This window comes from Mycteria americana, chromosome 9 (genome assembly GCF_035582795.1).
Source record: "Mycteria americana isolate JAX WOST 10 ecotype Jacksonville Zoo and Gardens chromosome 9, USCA_MyAme_1.0, whole genome shotgun sequence".
NCBI lineage: Eukaryota > Metazoa > Chordata > Aves > Ciconiiformes > Ciconiidae > Mycteria > Mycteria americana.
In genome coordinates this window covers 20,972,468-20,992,279 of record NC_134373.1, presented here as the reverse complement: position 1 = coordinate 20,992,279, position 19,812 = coordinate 20,972,468, and the positions used below count along the sequence as shown (strand labels likewise).

The 19,812-nt window shown below is 41.9% G+C and overlaps 1 protein-coding gene across 3 annotated transcripts in view; it reads left to right on the top strand.

The window, feature by feature from the left end:
* The first annotated feature begins 6,980 nt into the window (after nt 1-6,980).
* The window catches only part of METAP1D (methionyl aminopeptidase type 1D, mitochondrial), a 51,506-nt gene continuing 38,674 nt past the window's right edge, over nt 6,981-19,812 (top strand). For 2 of the 3 annotated variants that reach the window (XM_075512140.1, XM_075512139.1), the window contains exon 1: nt 6,981-7,175. In XM_075512140.1, the coding sequence (XP_075368255.1) occupies nt 7,136-7,175 (40 nt within the window). In that variant the 5' untranslated portion in view covers nt 6,981-7,135. The remainder of the gene's footprint in view (nt 7,176-19,812) is intronic. The other variant, XM_075512138.1, reaches the window with a different exon arrangement.

Sequence of the window (19,812 nt, the reverse complement as noted above, 5' to 3'; positions counted from 1 at the left end):
ATAATCTCTTGTACAACAGCTAGAGAACAGTGATAGTTCCACTGACACCACTGCTTGGGGAGCGTATGCCGGTTTAGTTTGGCAGGCTTGTGGGGTGAGTCTGTTTGAACTAACATTTTAGAGACTGAGCATTAATGGTAAAGTTGACTAAACACTCAGGTTTCAGTGGATGCTATGAGACAAACTCCCAGCTTTCTGACTTGCCAGCCTGGATATTTTGTTCCTTGGTTTTCAACAGGATAACAAATTTCACCTACAAGTGAGCTACAGGATTCTTGTCTCTGAAGTACACACAGCAGCAACTCCAGTTATTCAGCAAGCCATCTTTATGAAATAAAAAAGTTTAATACTGTTTACAAAAGTTTAATAAGTTTTGCGTAACTCCTGTTTATATTTCTCTATTAACATAATTATGAACAGGGACCTCCTACTATATTTAAACAAATACCAGCGTAGTATAGAAAATAGCATAGCTATCACTAGTATTGTCTGACTTCTGCATGCTGAGAGAGGACCTGTGAACTAGTAACAGCTGTCTGTATAGAATTGCAGTTAGATACTGGGGGGATCCCATTTTGTGGATTTGTGAGCTAACAAATGAACACTGAGGCTTAGTAGCAACTTTTCAACTCTAGATGTGAGGAGTGTAGGAACTGGATAGCTGAAGCTGAATGCTGTTAGAGCCCTTTCCTATTCTGGGCACAATATGATACTAAAGTAATCCTGGATAAAAATTATTTTTGTTCAAACATATAATCTATTATCCTAGGTTTCTTATCTTAAGCTGCTATTGTTCTTCTTTTGAGTTATTGCATGCTAACAGGAACTTAAAGCAAACACTAATAATAGGTTTATGTGATTTAATTTATGAGGTTTTTTCTGCATTTTTATTAAATCCAGATTCTTCAGTCACTTCACTCAAACATCAAGTGAAACTTTGCACAACATACTGATAAAACATTTGAAAGAGTTTTGTGCATCTGAATATTCTTTTCAGAATGTACATAAGATCTGTGAGTATATTTAAAGTTTTTCATTGTAGATGCTGCTGGCATCGGGCTGCTAGTTTGCCCTTCCATCACTTACAAATCCAGTCACAGCAACAGTGAATCTACTTTAAGAAAATTCAGTGGAGTATCTAAAATGGTGAATTTATTTCAACTGGTAGAGATAAATTTTCTTTCCATGCAAAGCTATTGTCAATGGTGCTAATCCAAGATTTTGTCCTAAGAAGTAAATCAAACTCTGAAAAATGGTTATGTTTAGAAACCTGGGTCAAACTGTTCCCTTTCACGTATTTTGAAGCATGTAAGTTACCTACTGCAGCTACTAGGAAACAACTTCTAGCTCAACAACTAATAACCTGAAGAAATACAACAGAAAACCTATAGTTTCAGAACTGAGAAAGCAAGCTACCTGAAGCTGCAGGATTTGAAGGCCACTTTAGCTGCTGTAGTAGGGAGAATAAAGGTCTATGTAGCTGAAGCAGTATCTTGGGCACTAAATGTCCGTGCCTCCTATGAACAAACACACAAAGCTGCTATGTGGCAGTTTAGGCAATTCAAGACTGACCTATTGTCTGTCTCTGCAATGTCAGCAGGAGGGTAAGCAGCCCATAATGTCTATATGAAGGATTTACGTCTGCTTATATAGATCATTTTTTCAGTTCTGTTTTGTCTCTCACTGAGACTTTGTTGCTCTTTATGCTTTTCCTTTATCATATTGTATGACTGTCAGACACTAGAAGGCTTGAAAATCTTGTTGCATATTTTGCCATTTTACCTTTTCTCCCAGTGTCAGTTCTGACCTGATTTCATCAGTATCAAACTGTTAGAGCTAGAAATACCTGTTATATTCGTAAGCCTATCACCTAAAAGCTTGGAATCTCAGCTTTCAATTGAAAAATATTATTCTCTAATGCTACTGCTTTGTGAAACATTGCTTGCTAGGATAATTTGGACTTGAAGTTGACAAAAAGACAGCATGCTAAAATATTAAAATCTGTATCTCATAAGCAAGTATCTGTTGCAGATATTTCAGTTTTCTCAGAAAAATTAACTTAAAGTCACCAGAACGTTTTTTCCCCATGCCATCAGTATTTCCAGTCATTTTACACTGCTAGTTCTTTCTCCAATGATCAGAAAGATTTCAGTTGAATCCTGACTTCTCTCTATTAAAATGTTTCATTTGCAAAAGCCTATTAACCACACCCATGGCAGTGTTTGGAATCGTGAGGGTAAAAATTTAGTGCAACCAGTAAAAATGGAAGGCTATTACACAAAGCAATACAAATAGATGCAAGCTCTGCCCAGGCAGGGCATGCTATTTGCCATCATACTGGCTTATATTTGTGGAGGGAAAATTGTAGGAATGGGCTTGCCTCCCTATCACTCAAATCTTTTTTACAGTGTAAAAAGAAAAATAATGCAAATACCAGTTTCTACTCAAAACCACTCATTCAAATACATGCTTACTAGGTTCTTTGTTCCTTGCACTAAAGCCTTCAGTAACAGGCATTGCAAGAAACGAGACTACAGACTCTGTACCTGAGCTTCCTTTTAGACCTATAATGGTACAAGCAAGTGTAAAAAGGATCATTAATCTAACAATTTCCAGATCTCCATGTTCAAAATATTTTTAATTCTCCAGACTAGAGAAGCAAAGAGAAAAGGGGAAAAAAAAAAAGTCCTCCTTCCGCTCTTCAAAGCTCATTTCAGATATAAGGCTCCCACCCAAATTGAAGGAATCTCAGGTAATGACATGATGAAGACAAAGCCTTGGGAAGAGCGGAGCGTTTCAGAACCCCCTCTTTGCCATTGCAAAAAATCTATATAGCAGGAGCAGTACTGTGCGCTTTTTTTCCCCGAGAGCAGCACTAGCTTCTTTCTTTAGGAAATAAAGAACATGTAATGCTGTAAACATTCCTCATATAGGAGGTATGTGCTCCATTTACGGTTGTTGCACAGTTTGAGCTGAAGAGATAAAACGTAAAGGAAATCTAGATCAATGGGAAGAGCTTGACATCCCCTTTTTGTTTCTAAATAGTACAGCAATAAGGGAGGTGTTCCATGTTCAATAGGTGCTATTTTTAGATGCTTGTCAGTCTTCCAGTTAAGCCTTCCTCAGAGCAGTATGGGATGTCATGTTTTTAAAACTTTCATAGTTTCATGGAAAAGATAAAATCTTTGCCTGGAATGAGTTCAATATGATAGGGACCATGAATATGTCATTTTGCTTTCCCTAGAGCTGTGATGTAACAGTTTGGTGTAGCTTTGTCTGATTATACAAATTCTGTATCACTGTTGTAGGAGGGTTTTGATTTTTTGCAAGTTCACAACTCCAAACTATCTTACCATGGATCAGATGAACACCAGTGCTGAAAAAAGGACACCTATCTATGATTAGAGCAGGACCCAAACAGCACCAGCCTCATCAGCAAAAACTGCTGTGGAACTAAATAATCTTTTAAGATAATCTTAGGAAAGTCTAAGCAGTCTAAGCCTAACCCCAGAAGTATCCAGCTGCTATACTTAAACAAGAGGCATATTTCTATGTTGCTCTACATAACAGTTCATGTATACATAAGGCATAACTATTGTTTTATAGACTGTTACAGACTGCTTTCAAACTTGCATTTAAAAGGCTAGCGCTCTATCTTCCTTACCACATCTTTTGCTTATTTTAATATCAGCCCGCACAATACCTTGGGAGGAAATAAATTTGGGATTCTACATTTAGAACATGCTGACTCCAACAGCACAGAGCCAACCTAAGTGAGATGGGATGTGCAAGACTCTCCTTGAAGAACGTAACACACAGGTGTGTTAAAAAAAAAAGTGATTTCTCCAAAGCTGCCTTCCATCCTGAAGCTCAGGACAGCTTGAAACATCACTGTCCATCTTAAACATTTCAGAGGATTTGCCAAATGTGAACAAAAGACAATTATATACATGAGGGAAAAGTGATGTATTTTCTTTTGGTGACGGAACTTGAACATGGCAGAGTATGATTTTTCAGGTTTGCTGTTAGGATACAGTGTATCTCTCCTTTTCTGAGATACTCATCCTCATTTTACTGGTATAAAGCTCCTAACAAACCTATATCTGTTATCCATATTTCTTAGTAAAAGGAAAAAACCTGCATCTAAGCGTAAATTAGAGACTACTGAATAATGACTGTTGTTAGGATTGCAATTCATCGAGAGACTGCAAAAATTACACAGTTGTTCTCTTGGAATGTAATCGATCGTAATTCAATCGATCCCTTCTTGGTTTCTGATATGCAAAAGGAATTGGTCCAGTCTAACCGCTAGCAGATACCTACAAGTATTTGTGAAATAATCTGACACTTAAGGACAAGGTAATTACAAAGGTGGTAGCAGCATAACTAGTATCTGCTCCAATTCCTGCATTTTGTTATGCCATCAACCAGTTTTCAGGCTGTTACAATGTGGAATTTTGGTCTTATGGCTGCAGACAAAAGCCAAAGGTTCACTTTATTTTCTCTAACAGTGGCCTCTCATTCCACTGAGTAAGAAATACTTATTGACTTACATAACAAAGGTGAGACTAGGCTACCTTAGAGCACTTTATTTCTCTCCTTTAGGGACAGTTCGGGAAAAGATGGTGAATTACTCATCATACATGGCTACTTTTATGGGAAGTGTGCTGTCCTCTTCAGGCACACACAAGCACACCCACTCCAGCATACATGGAGTTACTTACGCCAAGCATCAATAATGTGTGATTGTTTTACACTGTACATTGCTGTCATAGAACCAACGGTTGGGTGTCTGCATTCCTAAAGCCTTGCCAGGATAGAAAATAAGATAAAATTATGTCTGATGAGATTCAAACTCCTGAAAGACCATACTATGTTGTAGAATTAGGAACGAGGTGAAGACGTGCATTTCTGCCCTGCAAATGAAATGTATGCATGCCTCTCACCAGTGAGCAGTGGGTAATGATGCTCACGAGGTGTAACTGGGCAGCTTAGTCATGCTATTTCTTCATTTATTTCTAGCTCTATTTTTCTGCTGTTCAAATCCTATCATTCTCCCCTCACTGAATAATGATGATGAAACATGTCAGTTGGTGCAGAATGTGGCCGTAAGAAGTGGATTGTTCTATTTTTTGGAGGCAGCGCAATGTATTGTATTGATCTTCAAACTACTATGTGGTCTGGATATAAGCTATCTGATAGGCTGCCTATCACGCCGTGGCAGCCGATTAAGTGATGCACTTTTGCTAGCCATGTCTGTGTAGGACTACTGAGAGGATCACAGCACATTGTTTTGATCAGAGAACTCTTCGAATTTGCTCCTAAAAGGCAGAAATACTTACAGTGTAACTTATAAGTTCATACATTTTCCAGGCTTTTTCCAGAGCACGGGGAACATCAGCATTCCCATCTGCCTTGGGCTTTGAGTCTCTTCTTGTTAACTAAATTATAACATTTGAAGATGTGAAGTTAAAAACTACTAACAGCTATACCCAGAGATAAATAAGTCTGGAGATAAACAGTCAGCCTCTGTTCTTATTTGAAAATTTGCTTACTTATCCCACAGGTTACCCGTGTGTGTACACGTGCATGTGTGTAAGGATACAAAGATCATTACCTGTGTGTATTACTTCCACATTTTGGTTTCTTCCCTCTACTCTTGCAACCACTACCCTAATGCATTCTAGTCATTCCTTCATTTGGTGATTGAATTCCTTTAGGTTTAGTATTTGCCTGCCAGCTGTTGGATTTACGTCCTGTAACAGTGTTTCTCAAACTCTGACTAGCCATAAGAACGTAATTTCAAAACAACTGCAAAATGTGTTTAAAAAAAAAAGAGTTCATACAGGCAAGCCAAATGCAGGCAAGGAAACAAAAGGGTGGAAAATAAAAATGATAAATGGACATTAGAAGTTTAGTTTGATTTTTATTTGACTGCAAATGAAACCTACCACACCAACACTGTGCAAGATGGTGATATTTCTTTAAAGTAAGGTGATACCTGTACCACAGAAGGTTGGAAAGATGCTGCTCTACTGAAAAGTCTGCTCTTTTAGATCTTTTCTAAATGCATGAAGTTTGGCTGTGCAGAGGAAATAATGCATTTAGCTAGAAAAATACTTGAGTTTTAGGGTTCAAGCTTTATCCTTCAGATTCTGCATAGGCTTTAAAACAAATATAACAGCAAAAACTTAGTTCATAAGGAGTAGTTCATCTTTTTATTCACAAAAGTACGAAAAAGTTTAAAAAACAAAAAAGGAAAAAGAAACGATGAGGTAGCTCCAGCACTCACGGAATAGTATGGTTGCAGCTCTTCCGAGACTGAGTCCCACTTTGGGAAGTGCTGTCTCTCCGCCACGTCTCTGGTGGAAAGGGTACAGACTCCAAGCCTGCTAGGCGCGCCATAAACCCGAGCGGGATGGAAACGATACAGGAGGGCACTTCAGCAGCACTTCAGGGGAACAGCAGCCTGAAGGCCGCCCAGCGTCCCACCGCAGGACAGGCCCAGGCTGCCGCGAAGGGCAGCGCGGATCAGCACTGACCTTTGAAGGCTGTCACCTGCAGACCCCGCTCCCGCGCGGCCGGCGGCGGAGCCCGCCATGCCCCGTGCCGCCCGCCCCACCGCCTCGCTCAAACCCCCGCAGCTCCCCGCCGTGGAAGGCCGGGAAGGGGGCGCTCCCGCCCCGCCGCCACAGCCACAGCCGAGGAGCAGCCGGGCCCCGCGCCCGCCGGCTGACGAGCTGCGCCCCGCGAGGGCTACGGGGCAGCGGGGGAGGGCTGCGCGGAGGCGACGGCCGCCGGCTGCGGGAGGCCGCCCGGCTCGGGCACGGCGCCGGCTGCCCTGAGGGGACGGGCTCGCCACGCACCTGCCCGACACCCGCGGGCGGGGCGGGGCGGGGCGGGGCGGGGCGGCGCTTACCTGCCGGCACCCGCCTCCGCCTCAGGCGGCGCGCGCACACCGGCCCCGGCCCGCCCGCTGCCCCCAACAACCGCCGGGGCGGCCGCCGCGCGCGAGGCGGCCCTGCGCCCCCACGTCCCGCGCGCGCCCGGCGCGAGGCAGTCGGGGCTCCCCCGCTCCCGCCCGCCGGCCCGGCTTGCCTCCCGCGGCCACGTGACCCCGCCTCACGTGGGCAAGATGGCGGCGCCCAGAGCTGTCAACGTGCTGCGGAGCAGAGGTGAGTGCGCGCCGCCGCCGCCGCCGCCGCGGGGCGGGGAGGAGCGGGCCCGGCGCGGCGCTTTGCCCTCCTCCCGCCCTTCCCGCCGGCCGCCGCGGCGCCGCTGTCGATGTGGGGCGTGCTTGGAAATCGAGGAGCAAGAGCACCCGCCGCCGCCCTAGCGGGGAGACCGCCGCGCCTGCCGGGGGCGGCGAGAGACCGCGCCGTCAGCCGGAGCGCCCGGGGCGCGGGAAGGCGTGCCGGGGCGGGATGGGTGCGTGTCGGCGGGGGCTGGGGAGGCGCAGCGGGGTCCCGCAGGCGGGGCGGCGCAGAAGTTGGAGGTCCCACGCACGTACGGCAGAGAAGCGTGGGACGAGCGATGTACTCCCGCCCTGCCGCCGCCCCGGGCGCGCAGGCTGCGGTGGGGCTCCGGTGGGGCAGAGCCCACCCGCCTTCCCCGGGAGACGGGCGGTGATCTGAGGTGGTGCGCCGTCCGAAGAGGAAAAAAAAGAGTCCCGTGCTGGGCTCCGGCCCTGTCCCGTGGCAGCTGTCAAGCCTGTACTTTCATTACTGCGTGTGCCCTGGCGCGCTGCTAGGAACGGAGGCAGGCCTGGCCCTCTGCCCTGGCTGCACCGGTCAGCGCAGGACAGCGCCTGCCGCCTCAGTAGGGATGTGCAGTACAGGCGTGCCAACGGGAGTATTTTGCCCTAGTTTTGCTGTGATAATTTTTGCTGTTACAATTTAAGCGTTTGACAGAAAAAGTAATCTGGCAGAAGTATACGTGTTTCTTCTACCAGCCCATTCAACTGCAGAACTTTTTCCAGTTGGCATGCCAGTGTATGTAATGGCTTTTCAGGTCCCATCATCCCTCATACTCCGGGGCCCTCCTAAAAGCACCGTTGCTACCACATAGCCAACTACCACATAGCCAACTACCACATGCCACTACACCGTTGCTACCACTCACAAGTGAGTCACTCCCGTGTGTCTTACTGACTTATTAATACATACAAACAATTGTACAAGATACTGTACTTTGCTGAAAAATGCGTTATCTTATTGAGGTAACGTTATTTACCTCTCATTCCTTCCCCTCAGTGTTTTATTGTCTCATGTTAAGTAAGGTTTGAAGCTCTTGGGGCGTACCATTCTGTGAGTGTTTCTTTTTAGCACCCATTGTAAAATCTTAAATGTGTGAACAGAAGAAATACCTCACAATGACCTTGATGAAAAACTTGTATGATTAAATTTTTTTAAGACTGTTAAATGCTTAGTGTAGTAATAGGGGATAGAGCGATCCCAGATTAATTTTAACTTAAGCATTAGACTGGATGCTGTGTGCTTTCAGCTACAGCGTAATACTGCAATGCTTTATACCTGGCATAACAAAATTTTAATCCCTTTTCTCATGTTATTGATCCTGATCTTCTACTGTACTTTTATTTTTCATTCTATCCAACAGCCTCGAAAACCATTGGAAAATGTAAAGGCCTTTTCTTGTTAATCCTGAATTTTGCAGGGCAGAAGTGCCACATCATTTTTTTTTTCAGTGGTGAAGGCTCATACCCATAAGGAAATTTCAGTTTGACTGGACTCTTGGAATCTGAGCATCAGCTGAACTCTGGGGAGAGCTGCAACATTTGGCATGCAGAGTCTCCTATTTGTTTTATTTCTAACAGCTGTCAAAACCTTCACTCTTTCACGTGTGTGGAAGCGTGCGGAATGGAATCACACCTTTTAGTGTACAATACCATACAAACAATGGGGGTTTTTGTTTGAATCTCAAATGAATTGAAATGTAGTGTGCAGCTTCATACTATTCTTCATTATTTGCTGCAGCAGTTCTGTGTCAGCAGTCCTTTGTTATGGATATTGTTTTGATCGTGTGTCCATGCCCTACCACTGCCTCCAGCCCCCTCCACACCTAGAAACCTGATGTCTGTCATCCAGTTAAAAGAGCCAAACCATTTAAAATTTTTAAGCCTTCATACCTTCCCTTCAGGCATCAAACCTTGTTCAGCTCCCCTAGTGGATATGCATTTCCAGAAGTTGAAAAAGCAAAACTGTCATAGTTCAGACAAGACTGATTAAACTAAATCCAATTTTCTCTGAATTGGACAGTTCAGTATAATTTAATTTGCAAATACTGAAAGACGGAAGTAATTTAAATGAGATTTCTGTTCACCTAAGGGAATCAGTTCTACCTAAATTGAAGAAAAATTACCTTTTTATAGCCTCTTTTGTGATATTTTTTCATATTTCTGATGTTATGTTTTTATAAATGATGAAAGCAAAATTTTCTTTATTGTGGAACTGTTTCTAGATAAGTGCATTTGAACAGCAGAGATCTTGGAAGTTTGTATTCTGGTTAAATACTTCCTCCACATATCAGAAGGACTTCAGCTAGCCTAAAAAATCTTTATTATGTTTGAAAAAAAGAGAATAAGTTGAATGAAAGATTGTAGGAAGTTAAAAAGACAGTTTGTGCCTTTTCAGTAGGCATATAGGGGAATTTATTTGAATAGTCTCTGCCTTGCTAGTGTGAGAATTGCGACAGTGTCAACCCAAGGAGAAGGTACACAACTTTGTAAGAGTGTGAGTGGCTTGCACAAACCTTTGTGAAATTCTGTGTGCTCAAACACTGCATTTCAGAGTGGCCTTGCGGTGGGTTGAACTGCATTTTAGCTGCCACCCTTTCTTGAAGAGTATTTGAAAAGAATTTTACAGGCGATGCATAGAAGTGTGAATTGCATTTATCATTTTGTAAAAGAAAACTAAGAAACATCCAGAAACAACTAAGAAACATCGAATTGGTGTGTCATGGCATGGTTTGTACTTATAAATAGTACAGATTATATGGTGATTCATTGGCTTGTAAATGGTCTAATTACATATTATGACAGTTTCAGGTATTACAGTAATTGCATCTGTGATACTTCATTGGTAATAAAATGAAGTAGAAGACATCAAAGAACTGCATGTCTACAAATACAGCTTAGATGGTTTAAGGCATAGTAGTCTCTTATTGCTTTATTCATTTTAGGCAAGTAAATTACTGTAGGGTAGAAGCCCCTAATTTCTTATAATGAAGTTTCAGGACTTTGAGCCACAGGAAAATAATTGATGAGAAGACATCCCTTGTAAAATGAGTTACTTACTGTGTTAAATACTGATATAACTGATCTCTGATCTTGCTTCCCTATCTCTAACTATGAATAAGTATTCTGTAATAATCTATGTGGCGTATCGTTGGCCAGACTTTTAAAGTAAAGTCACTGTAGACTGACGGTGTGTGGTACATTTCTTAGATATGTAGTCTGTGTTCCCAGGCTGTCCGTTTGCTTGTACACCGCCTTGTTAAGCCCCTCGTGGAACTGGGAATTCATATGCTGGCTCCTAAATGGGTACCAATAAACCTGGAAAAGCTGTAGCTGTCTCCGGCACAACAGTATGTGAGATGTTGTGAGATACTTTTCTCCTGCGGATGCAGGGCCTTTTCAGTTTTTTTTTTTCTGAGAATGTTACTCTTTTCCCTTCTGTTAGTAAAATGAAGAGGAGATACATAAATATGTTTTTAAACCTTTTTAAAGAAAAGCAGGGGGGCATAGCTGGAGTTTGATTTTGTTGCAATACAGCTTCAAAGCCTTGCACTTCCAAGTTTGCCTGGAAGTGCTGAGTCTCATTAGAAATCAGATTTTTTTAAATTTTTTTTTTTTATTACAGAGCATTCTGACTTGGGCCATATAGATCACAAGTTTGGTTCAGGGGTCTTGTCAGTAATGCATGGTTGAGTATTGTCTACAATTCATAGTTAGTCTAGGCAAAATTGAGTATTTCAAAGGAATAATAAACTCTTCTCCAGCAGGTTATTTATATGAAAATCATCAAACTATTCTGAAGCATTACAGAAGTCAAAAATATTAGTTCAGATCCTGCAGAGAGTGGACTAATAGAAGAAGGTGTAGCAAGTGACTGAGGCAATATGAAATTATTTGGTTTACATCCTTTAGATAGAGTGCATATATATAATTTTATGTAGTGTTTTTCTTTGTGGTCAGACATGGCTTTGCCATTTAGAATGGTAAAACTGATAGTCAACTTCTAAATTACCCTTATATGTTGAACTCTGCATGTCGGTGTACAGAAGCATGCTATGGAGTCTCCAGCTGGGAGGTGGTTAAATGAATACATAAAGTGCCTGCTGTAAATCTCTTCAAATCTCCTTTTCCATGGCTTTTTGATTTCCAGAAACATGGTCAGATCAAATTGGTTACCTTGCTGAGTAATATCTATCCAAAAGCGTTGCAGGTTCCACCACCTGCGAGGGGAGAGGACTGTCTTCACACTCTGGGAATCTTTTTTGCAGCAGTTTCTGTTACCCTACTGCCGTCACTAACCCACGTCTTCCGTAGGCGGGAACCTGGACGTGCCAGCATGTCACCTCCTCACCCACACAGCCTGCTACAGAGAATCTAGCATCCTCCTGAACAGTTAGCAGAATCAGCATCTGAACTGAGTTGAGGCATCCTTCCCCTAGTGTGCTTAATTTCCTTTCCTTTTATATTTCTTTTACTTTTATTCATGAAATATTTATTCATTATCCAGAATTCATCAAACACCTGTGGTCAGCTTTGTTTCATGAGCGCAGCTGAGGGTGCCTACTGGTCCTTGGGGAAGCAGGGGACACCCCTGTGAAAAATAAGGTACTGAACTGTATTTTAGGGACATGTAATTTCCATTACCTTAACCTTAATTTGGAGTTGATCTTTGTCATTATCAATATTTAGCCATTTTGTGCATTCTGTCCAAATGGGAACCTGTTTTTTTCACTCCTGCATTGGAATTGGACTTGACATAAAACATTCGACCAAACTTAAGGAATTGAGTGAATTTGGGTTAGAAGATGGACCATTAATGACTGTCTAATACAAGAGTCCTGTCTCTTGAGTTGTCCCCAAAAATAAAAACTTTACTGAATCTTTTACTAAGCAGTATGTCTGATACACACGGTCCATATCTTGCATTTTGTTAGTCTGCAGCCCTTGATAAAGCTCATGGTCTCATGAAATGCAAACTTTCAATATTTTTAAGAGGAAATGAAAGGAGGGCTCAAAATAAGGTAATTTTCTTTTTTGCTGAAATCAAAGCATGCATGCCAGATCCTTTAACTGCCATATGCTACTGAAACAATCTGTTTCCATCTTCTTGATGATGCATTTTGAAATAGGAGTTACATTTCTTTTAAAAAAATTGTTGTAGCTTGCCCTTTGATAAGTGTATTTAACCATAAACTTCAATATATATGAGATTATTCTCATGTTAAGAATGAATCATAAAAATTTTCTTAGCACTATTAATATTCAAATGCTAAAAGTATCTCTTCATCCATATCTTCATCACCATTAAAAAGAAACTTAGAAATGCGCAACTCAAAAAAATTAATCCTCACCTATTGTAACTTTCAATACTTTTAAGCTAATGCGTTTTAAAAAATTAACTGTAGCATATACAGATAACAGTTTTGGGGAGTCTTGACTAAACGTTTCCTGGTATTCCAGACTGATAATGAAATATGTCCTGTAATTCTGAAGTTTTTTGGCAGATGAGAAAAACTGATTGAAAACTTTCACTAGAGAGTTTTCAAGATCAAATGATGCTTGGCTGCACTGTGCAATATATGAGCTGGGCAATTAGCTGGAAGAAAATATTAATTCACATTTTCCATTAATTTGTAGACAGACTCATGTCTCCAGAATTTAACATTAGCATTATCAGCTGCAAATGATGCACAGTGGAAGTTCAAACCATTTGATTGTAGTACACTTTTAACATTTTTCAAATGATCCTAAGGTAGTTTCATCCCTGTCTTGAAAATAATCAGGCAGACGAGGAATTATTCCCATTTCAACAGTGCAGCAATGAGTAACTCTGGGGGAGACATGCTTTCATGGTTTGAGGCACGAGAGAAAAAATATTCCCCTTTCAATAAAGTGTTTAATTGTTCTCTTCTTTCAGTTGAGAGGTAATGTATTGTTGGCAGCACACAGCCCCTTTGTTCTGACAAGACCTATCACTTCTGGCTGTGGATGGATTTGTAGGGTGTGGTTTCTCCATGAGCTTAGGTTTCTCAATCAGCCAGCATTAGCTAAAATTGCCTTTAAATGAAGGGAAGTCATTCGCAGATGTCCAGCCATGGCGTGAGTTGGATCACCTTGTTGATCTACCTGAAAACCAGCCGCCGTGGTGGAGGCTGTGTTCGGGTCGGCAGCTCCCGGGTCTGGTTTGATGCAGGAGGGAGGGTGGCATCCGTGCTCCTGGCAGCAGCCTACAGCCAGGCTGGCACAGCTGCCAGCTTATAAAGCAGCAGGGTTTTCATGTGCAGTGTTTAAGTGATCTGTATAAGTGATGTTAGGCATTACCTGAGTGTGTTTAGTTGGTGGCTAGCTGCTGAAACTCAACATTTTCTGCCACATCGACAGCTTTGCTGACCCATGCCTACTCATGTAGCCATTCATTCCTGTACATAAAAAGTCTTTTCTTCTTTGTAGGAAGGTGCCCATTGACCTGGTGCTGGAGCATCACCGTTGCGGTTACAATTAAAATCCACATAGAGGCAAAATTCATGACAAGTTCCTGAAGAGTACTTAGTTTCAGCCTTTTGTGAATGCTTTCTCTGGTCTGCATGCCTTGTATCTTGGGTGGTCAGGTCCCAGGCAGTGTCCCATATCTGCCAGTACTTAGCCTGTGATAAATATATTGGACAGGTACATTTTTAGATACCAGAAGTTAACTGAGGTAAGCCTAGCTGTAATCCTTCAGGCAAAATTGAACTGGTTTGGAAGTATATTTTACAGGTATCATTTTCCACTTTGCAGAGTTTTCCTTAAAGCTCACCTGGATCTTTCCCTAAGCAGAAAGGAGCTGCTTTCTCTTTCCATTCCCATCACAGAGCTCTGAAACTTTTTCCACCATCCGCAGCAGCTCACCATCCTGGTGCAGCAATTCCGTGTAAGGGCTGGTGTCCAGCTGCATGCGTAAGCTACTAACCCTGAAGGGAAACACCAGAAGGCTCTGGGAAAGCCACTGCCAAGAAACTGGGATGCCCCATCACAGGGACTTGGCTTGCTGCCGTGTTTCCAAAATAGGTTTTACAGTGCTCTCTGTCTTCAGATTTAGGTGTGGGGATGCCCATGAGCAAGGAGCACTCCCCGTTCGCATGCACAACTTCTGCATCGCCTGCCAGAGGCTGTTCTTGTCTGGCTTTTCCTTACCTAGCTTCAGGTATAGAAGCAAAGGCTCAACATAATACTGTGTAGTAGGGTGGAAAGTCTGAAATGGAAAGTCATGTCTGTGATTTTAATTCCAGGTGTGCAGTTCACTGCTGGCTTTGGGCAGCACAAAAGGCAAACTTTGTCTCTTACTGAAGGGGTAGGTCTCTTCAGGCTCACAAACACAGTGTTAACCAACACGCAAATCTTAGTGTTACTCTGCAAAGAACCAAATGACTGATTTAACCTTCCCTATACTTATACAGCAAATCAATGAAATAAGGGATACCACTTCATAATTTCTAGGGATTAAATTAAAGGGAGATACAGGTTCTTAAAATCTACACCAGAAAATGACCCTGCCGAGCCTATGTACAGGATCGAACTGCACATGAAGTCTCTGGCTTCTTGGTTCTTGCATGTTCTGTTACTTAAAACATCACAAATAGTGGTATAGTATATCGTAGGTCTGTGGTGGTCTCTAAGCTCGTTTACTGTAATACGTTGCATTTGAATAGAAAGGATGAAGGACTCATTCCTAAAGAAATTCTGGACCTCAAATTGTGAATTATATTGTATTTTAGAGCAGATAGCTCCTCTAACCAAAATCACAGTATCAAATGCCATATGAGCATATAGCATAACATTTTTTTGCCTCCGAGAGCTAGCAGTGCAGGTAGCTAGGGCGGACAAAAGGGACTGAAATTGTGAGCACTAGTTGACTGATGGAGAAACTGTAGCACCGAGGGAGTAATTTGTGGAGGGTCTTGTGGCAGCGTGGCATCTGCAGAATGAAACGGGGCCTGAGGCTGCCCTAATGCCTGCTGCTTCTAAGCTACCAGGCTAACATGCAGTTTAACAGTGGACATATGTGAAGTGGCTTTCTACATTTAGATAACGTATTCCTTTTACTCAAGTTTTTGCACTGAATTACCCTACCTAGACCAGAAGCTGGATTTAAGGCATACATAAAAACAACATACCACATGTCTGTAAAGTTTGGGAATTGTGTGTTGTTGGTATTCTCTAGCTGTGCAGGGAAACCGAACTGAGCTGGTCTGGCACGCTTCCCTTCATTTCTTGTGTGGTTTTCTACATTTAGCTAGAGTTGGAGTGTAAGGTTGAGGCTACCAAAAAAATATTTCTATAGTGTTATGATATTTTCTTTTTTTATTCTGAAGAGACCTGGGTTTCTGTGGAAGTCACATTGAAGACAGGCTAATTCTGGTTTTGAACCTGTTCTGGTGCTAAAGCTGCAGCAGAGGCCTGCGTCATGAAATCTAAGCTGGTTTTCCTTTCCACGATATTCAGGCGTACTAGACATGATCTTCTGGTTATGACAGTTGTGAATCATGAGGAAATTTAAGCAAAAGCTTAGGCGTTTTTGAGCACTCTCCAGTGACAGTTCTGCTGGTCCACTGCAAACTGATTTCAAAGGAGTGCTTGATCGTGTAGGCAGTCTGTAAAAGGCCTTTTCTGTGCTAAAACCACCTGTAGGACCCCTAGTTACAATTATCTTCTCAATTCGGGATTGTATAATTTTCTTTCCTTTTTTTTTTTTTCATTCCTCCTTCCTTCTCCCCTGCTCCCAAGCAAGCACATTCCTATAGCACTTGGAAATGCACCTCTGGCGAGACAGAGTTGCTGCCTCTTCTTCTCTTTGACAGTTTGACATGGTGATGTGCCAACCCTGGATAGCTTGCAGTGCTTCTAGACACCACATCCCAGTGCTGTTGATCTAGCAATGTTTATTAGCATTAAAATTTAATTTGAAAATATATTGAAGTAATGAAGTGGGAGGGGGAATGTTACAGGGCAGTTGCTTTTTTTTTTTTTTTTTTTTTTGCCTTTTTTTGATGGTGTGCCTGTTCAAGCTGTGTGCATTTGTCACAGTGGTTTCTTTCCTACATATTTCTATTTAAATCAGTGTTTGTTAAAATATACTTGTGTGCCTGGTCTAACTTTCATGTTACATATGTGAAAAAGTGAGAGTACAAGGAGCAGTCTGTACGTTGTACGCTCTCTGCCTTACAGTTACTGCATCCTGTAGAAAGAGGCTGTTTGGCTACAGCAGTGTTTTAATTTCATTTTTTAGTTTTTAGTTACACATTTCTGGAGTCTTCCTGACCACTACTGTTACCTGATGGCGCCTATATTTCATCAAGTTTAGACAAGCAGTCTACCTGGACTTAGGCCCAGAGGAGCTGCTGTAACTGATGAACATGATCCCCTCTGCCCAGGAATCCAAGCCCTGTAGTACCACGGTTCCCAAGGGAATTGAAAGAAAACTGTTCAAGCCTTGCCTCCTGCTTTTTTAAATTTTCTTTGTTGTTTTTATGTAGTATCGCCTTATACTGATGGGTAGCGTACCTCACCACCAGTAAAATCTGGTATTAGTTTGTTGATAATTAGGAGAAAAGATTCTTTTTAACCTAGCCTGAAAACAGAAGCAAGGAAGAGCACAGGCAGCAACAGAAGTTACTCTGACATCTCTTGATTACTGCTTGCAAATAAAGTGACAAGTTATTAAACAAAATAACAAAAAGTGTTGCAGCACTACTGTTATCATGTTGGGGTTTTTTTTACTACATTATCATTTTGATGCTTCCAGAGTTTAGTGGATACACTTGCGTATTTTAATTTTCTCTTTAATCTGTTTCTCGTTAATCTGTTTCATTCTGTTAGAAAAGCTGCATTATATAAACATTGTATATTATGTTAGCTGCAGAATATTATCATGGTGGATTTTTTTATTTAGAAAATGTTTTTAGAATTTTTTTATGATCGCAGAGTGAGTGTTAGTGTTCAATCTAATGAAATTTAATTGCATTTCCTGTGTGTTTTATTTTTAGTTTGCTCTTATATGCCTTTATTTTCATCAGGAGTTGTAAATTTGACATACTTTTTTTTAAAGCATGATGTTGGAAGTCAGACACAAGCCCCCTTTAAAGCAATGCAATAATTATCTTAAAATTCTTCTAAATGTGGGGAACATGTCATTTCTGCTCAATGATCAAGAGCTGTTTCTTCGTGTTGTTCTGGATTGTGTGACCCTGTTGGTTTTTTCTGTTGTAAGTTTAAAAAATTAAGATGGGGAAGTGTAACTAAAAACTGCTTCTTTCTTCCTATTCTAGCTTTTATGTCCAGGTCAACTGGACAGGCAGGCAGAAGATGTGAATTACTCTTTTAGCTACATACATTTTTGTCATTGTTCATTTATCTTTTACTGCTCATATTTACTTAACTAACATGTTATACCATTGCTTGTAGAGAGATCTTCTCCCCTGGTATCTTAAGAAAAAGTGTGGAAAAATTTGCCTTCATCTATTTCTTGTTTTTCTGTTATTGTAAGAGTTTGTCTGGCATTTATTTTTCTAAACATGAGCTGTTTACCCTGGGAGGATCTACAGTGGCTGGAGAACTTGTAAAGCTCTGGGATCGCGAATGTGAAGACTGAACAGATAAGGATTCTCAGATTTACATATTTAAATCTAGTGACTAACAAACATCTGAAATAAAAATGTCATTACTAAAAATTCATTATTCTTTTCCTCTGGGTAAGGGAATATAAGGTCTGCTGTAGCACAGGACACATGCTGTGTTACAGTTCACATCTCCCAAGCTTCTTGTCTGCTCCAGGTTTGACATTCCTGGTATTGCTGAGGTTTTAAAAAAAAAAACTTGGGGAAAAAAATCTTATCAGATCTTTTTAAACCTCAAAAAAGTAAAAGTATAGTCATGTGGTATAATCACATTAAGAATTTTTTTCCAGTCACCAGCAAGGGAGAGAGTTACTGTTCTTGCTAGGCAAAGTTCATTCTAAGATTTTGATGGTTAGAGAATGCCTGAGGAGCGAAGCTGAAGTCATTTTCTTGCATTGTGGCTGTACTTGGAGGCCTTGGGCTTCAGGTTTCTGTGGTCTGAATTGTAGGAGTCTCCTGCCCCGGAGACTGTGCAGCCGTTTGCAAAATAAATAAGGGAGAGAGGCAGAGTCTTTTGCCAACACAGAGGCTTTCTCAGCTTACTGCTCGGTGGCAAATCAGTTTGAGAACCTACATCGTGAGTCTCACCTTGGTGTCTTGTGAACTTACCGCTTCCTTGGGTTGGTGGTCCTGGTGGGAGCTAGCGGTCCTTGGGAGCTCACCTGCTTCGGAAATGGGAGGCTCTCCTGCTAGTCTGCCAGTGCCCTTCTTGCAGTAAGACAAGTTCTCCTACAGCTGCGTGGCTGAAGAGAAGGCATGATCTCAACACAGGATGGGGCTCAGGTCCGTCATGGGACTAGGAGCCAGGAGCCAGGGATTTGGGGACTGGTGGTGTGCATGGCCTTGGATAAGCCATTGAACTTTATGTGTCTTTCTACACCTACAATGCAGATATTTATGTACCTTGCAGGTGCATTGGTTGAGATTAATGAGTTGTTTGTAAAGCATTTTGAAGATGAAAAGCACTATAAAAATGCTAAGTATTATCATGTATGAGCTCTTGAGTGCATAATGGCTGTTTGCCTGCCAGTATTTAAAGCAATTTGTTACACGCTAACTATGAAAGGCACCGTATGAAGTCAAGTTCTAGTTTCCATCTAAGAAAAGTCACTCATTTTTTGTGTTCAGCAGTTCATGTCACACCGTTGGTCTTCGGCATTATCTAGAGTGAAAATAGACTCTAGATTTTTTAAGAGGAACCATTTTAAAACTTTTAAAACTGGGTTATTATATAACAGGGGTTTCTTCTCAGTTGGTCATTTCTTACCCTCTCTATATGTCTTGGGTTTTGTTTGCCAAATTCCCAGATCTTCTACCTTCTCCCATTTTGCCAAGTGCTTGTTCTGTCCCTTCTTATGCTCTGTCTGAACTGCCATAACTTTTCTCTCCCTGACCTTTCCGTCCGTCTCCACAGTTGTCACCAAAGCTCCTGTTCTTTGCGCCGCTTCTGCTTGGCAGCTCTTGCCACGTTGCACAGATTTCCTCAGCCCTTTGTCTACCCGCCCTTCGCTTTGATCAGTCCTGCACCCAGGCTTCCCCTGCGCTCCTGCCCCGAGGAGTCTCCCGCCCCGGGTGCTCGCTGCTGGCCAGTGCTGTATGGTATGGTGCTCTTCTTCAGCATGCGTCTCTGATAAATGTCAGAGTGAACTGCCTGTTGGACAGGCAAAAAAATCCACAAAAGGGGCAATGTTGTTCTGTGTTTGAGAGCAGACCTGCCTGTCTGTGACCTGTTGGTTCAGGTGATCTTCAAGCTTTTTGAGCATGGGTTTTTCTAAGCATCCTCTAGTGGCAATGTGGATTCGCATGTAGGGAGCTGAAACAAATTGATAATGAACTTGCTTTCTAAAAAAATGTCTTTCATGGTCTTTGGATGTGGCCATCAAATTCCCAGGGTTCCTTGAAGCACAA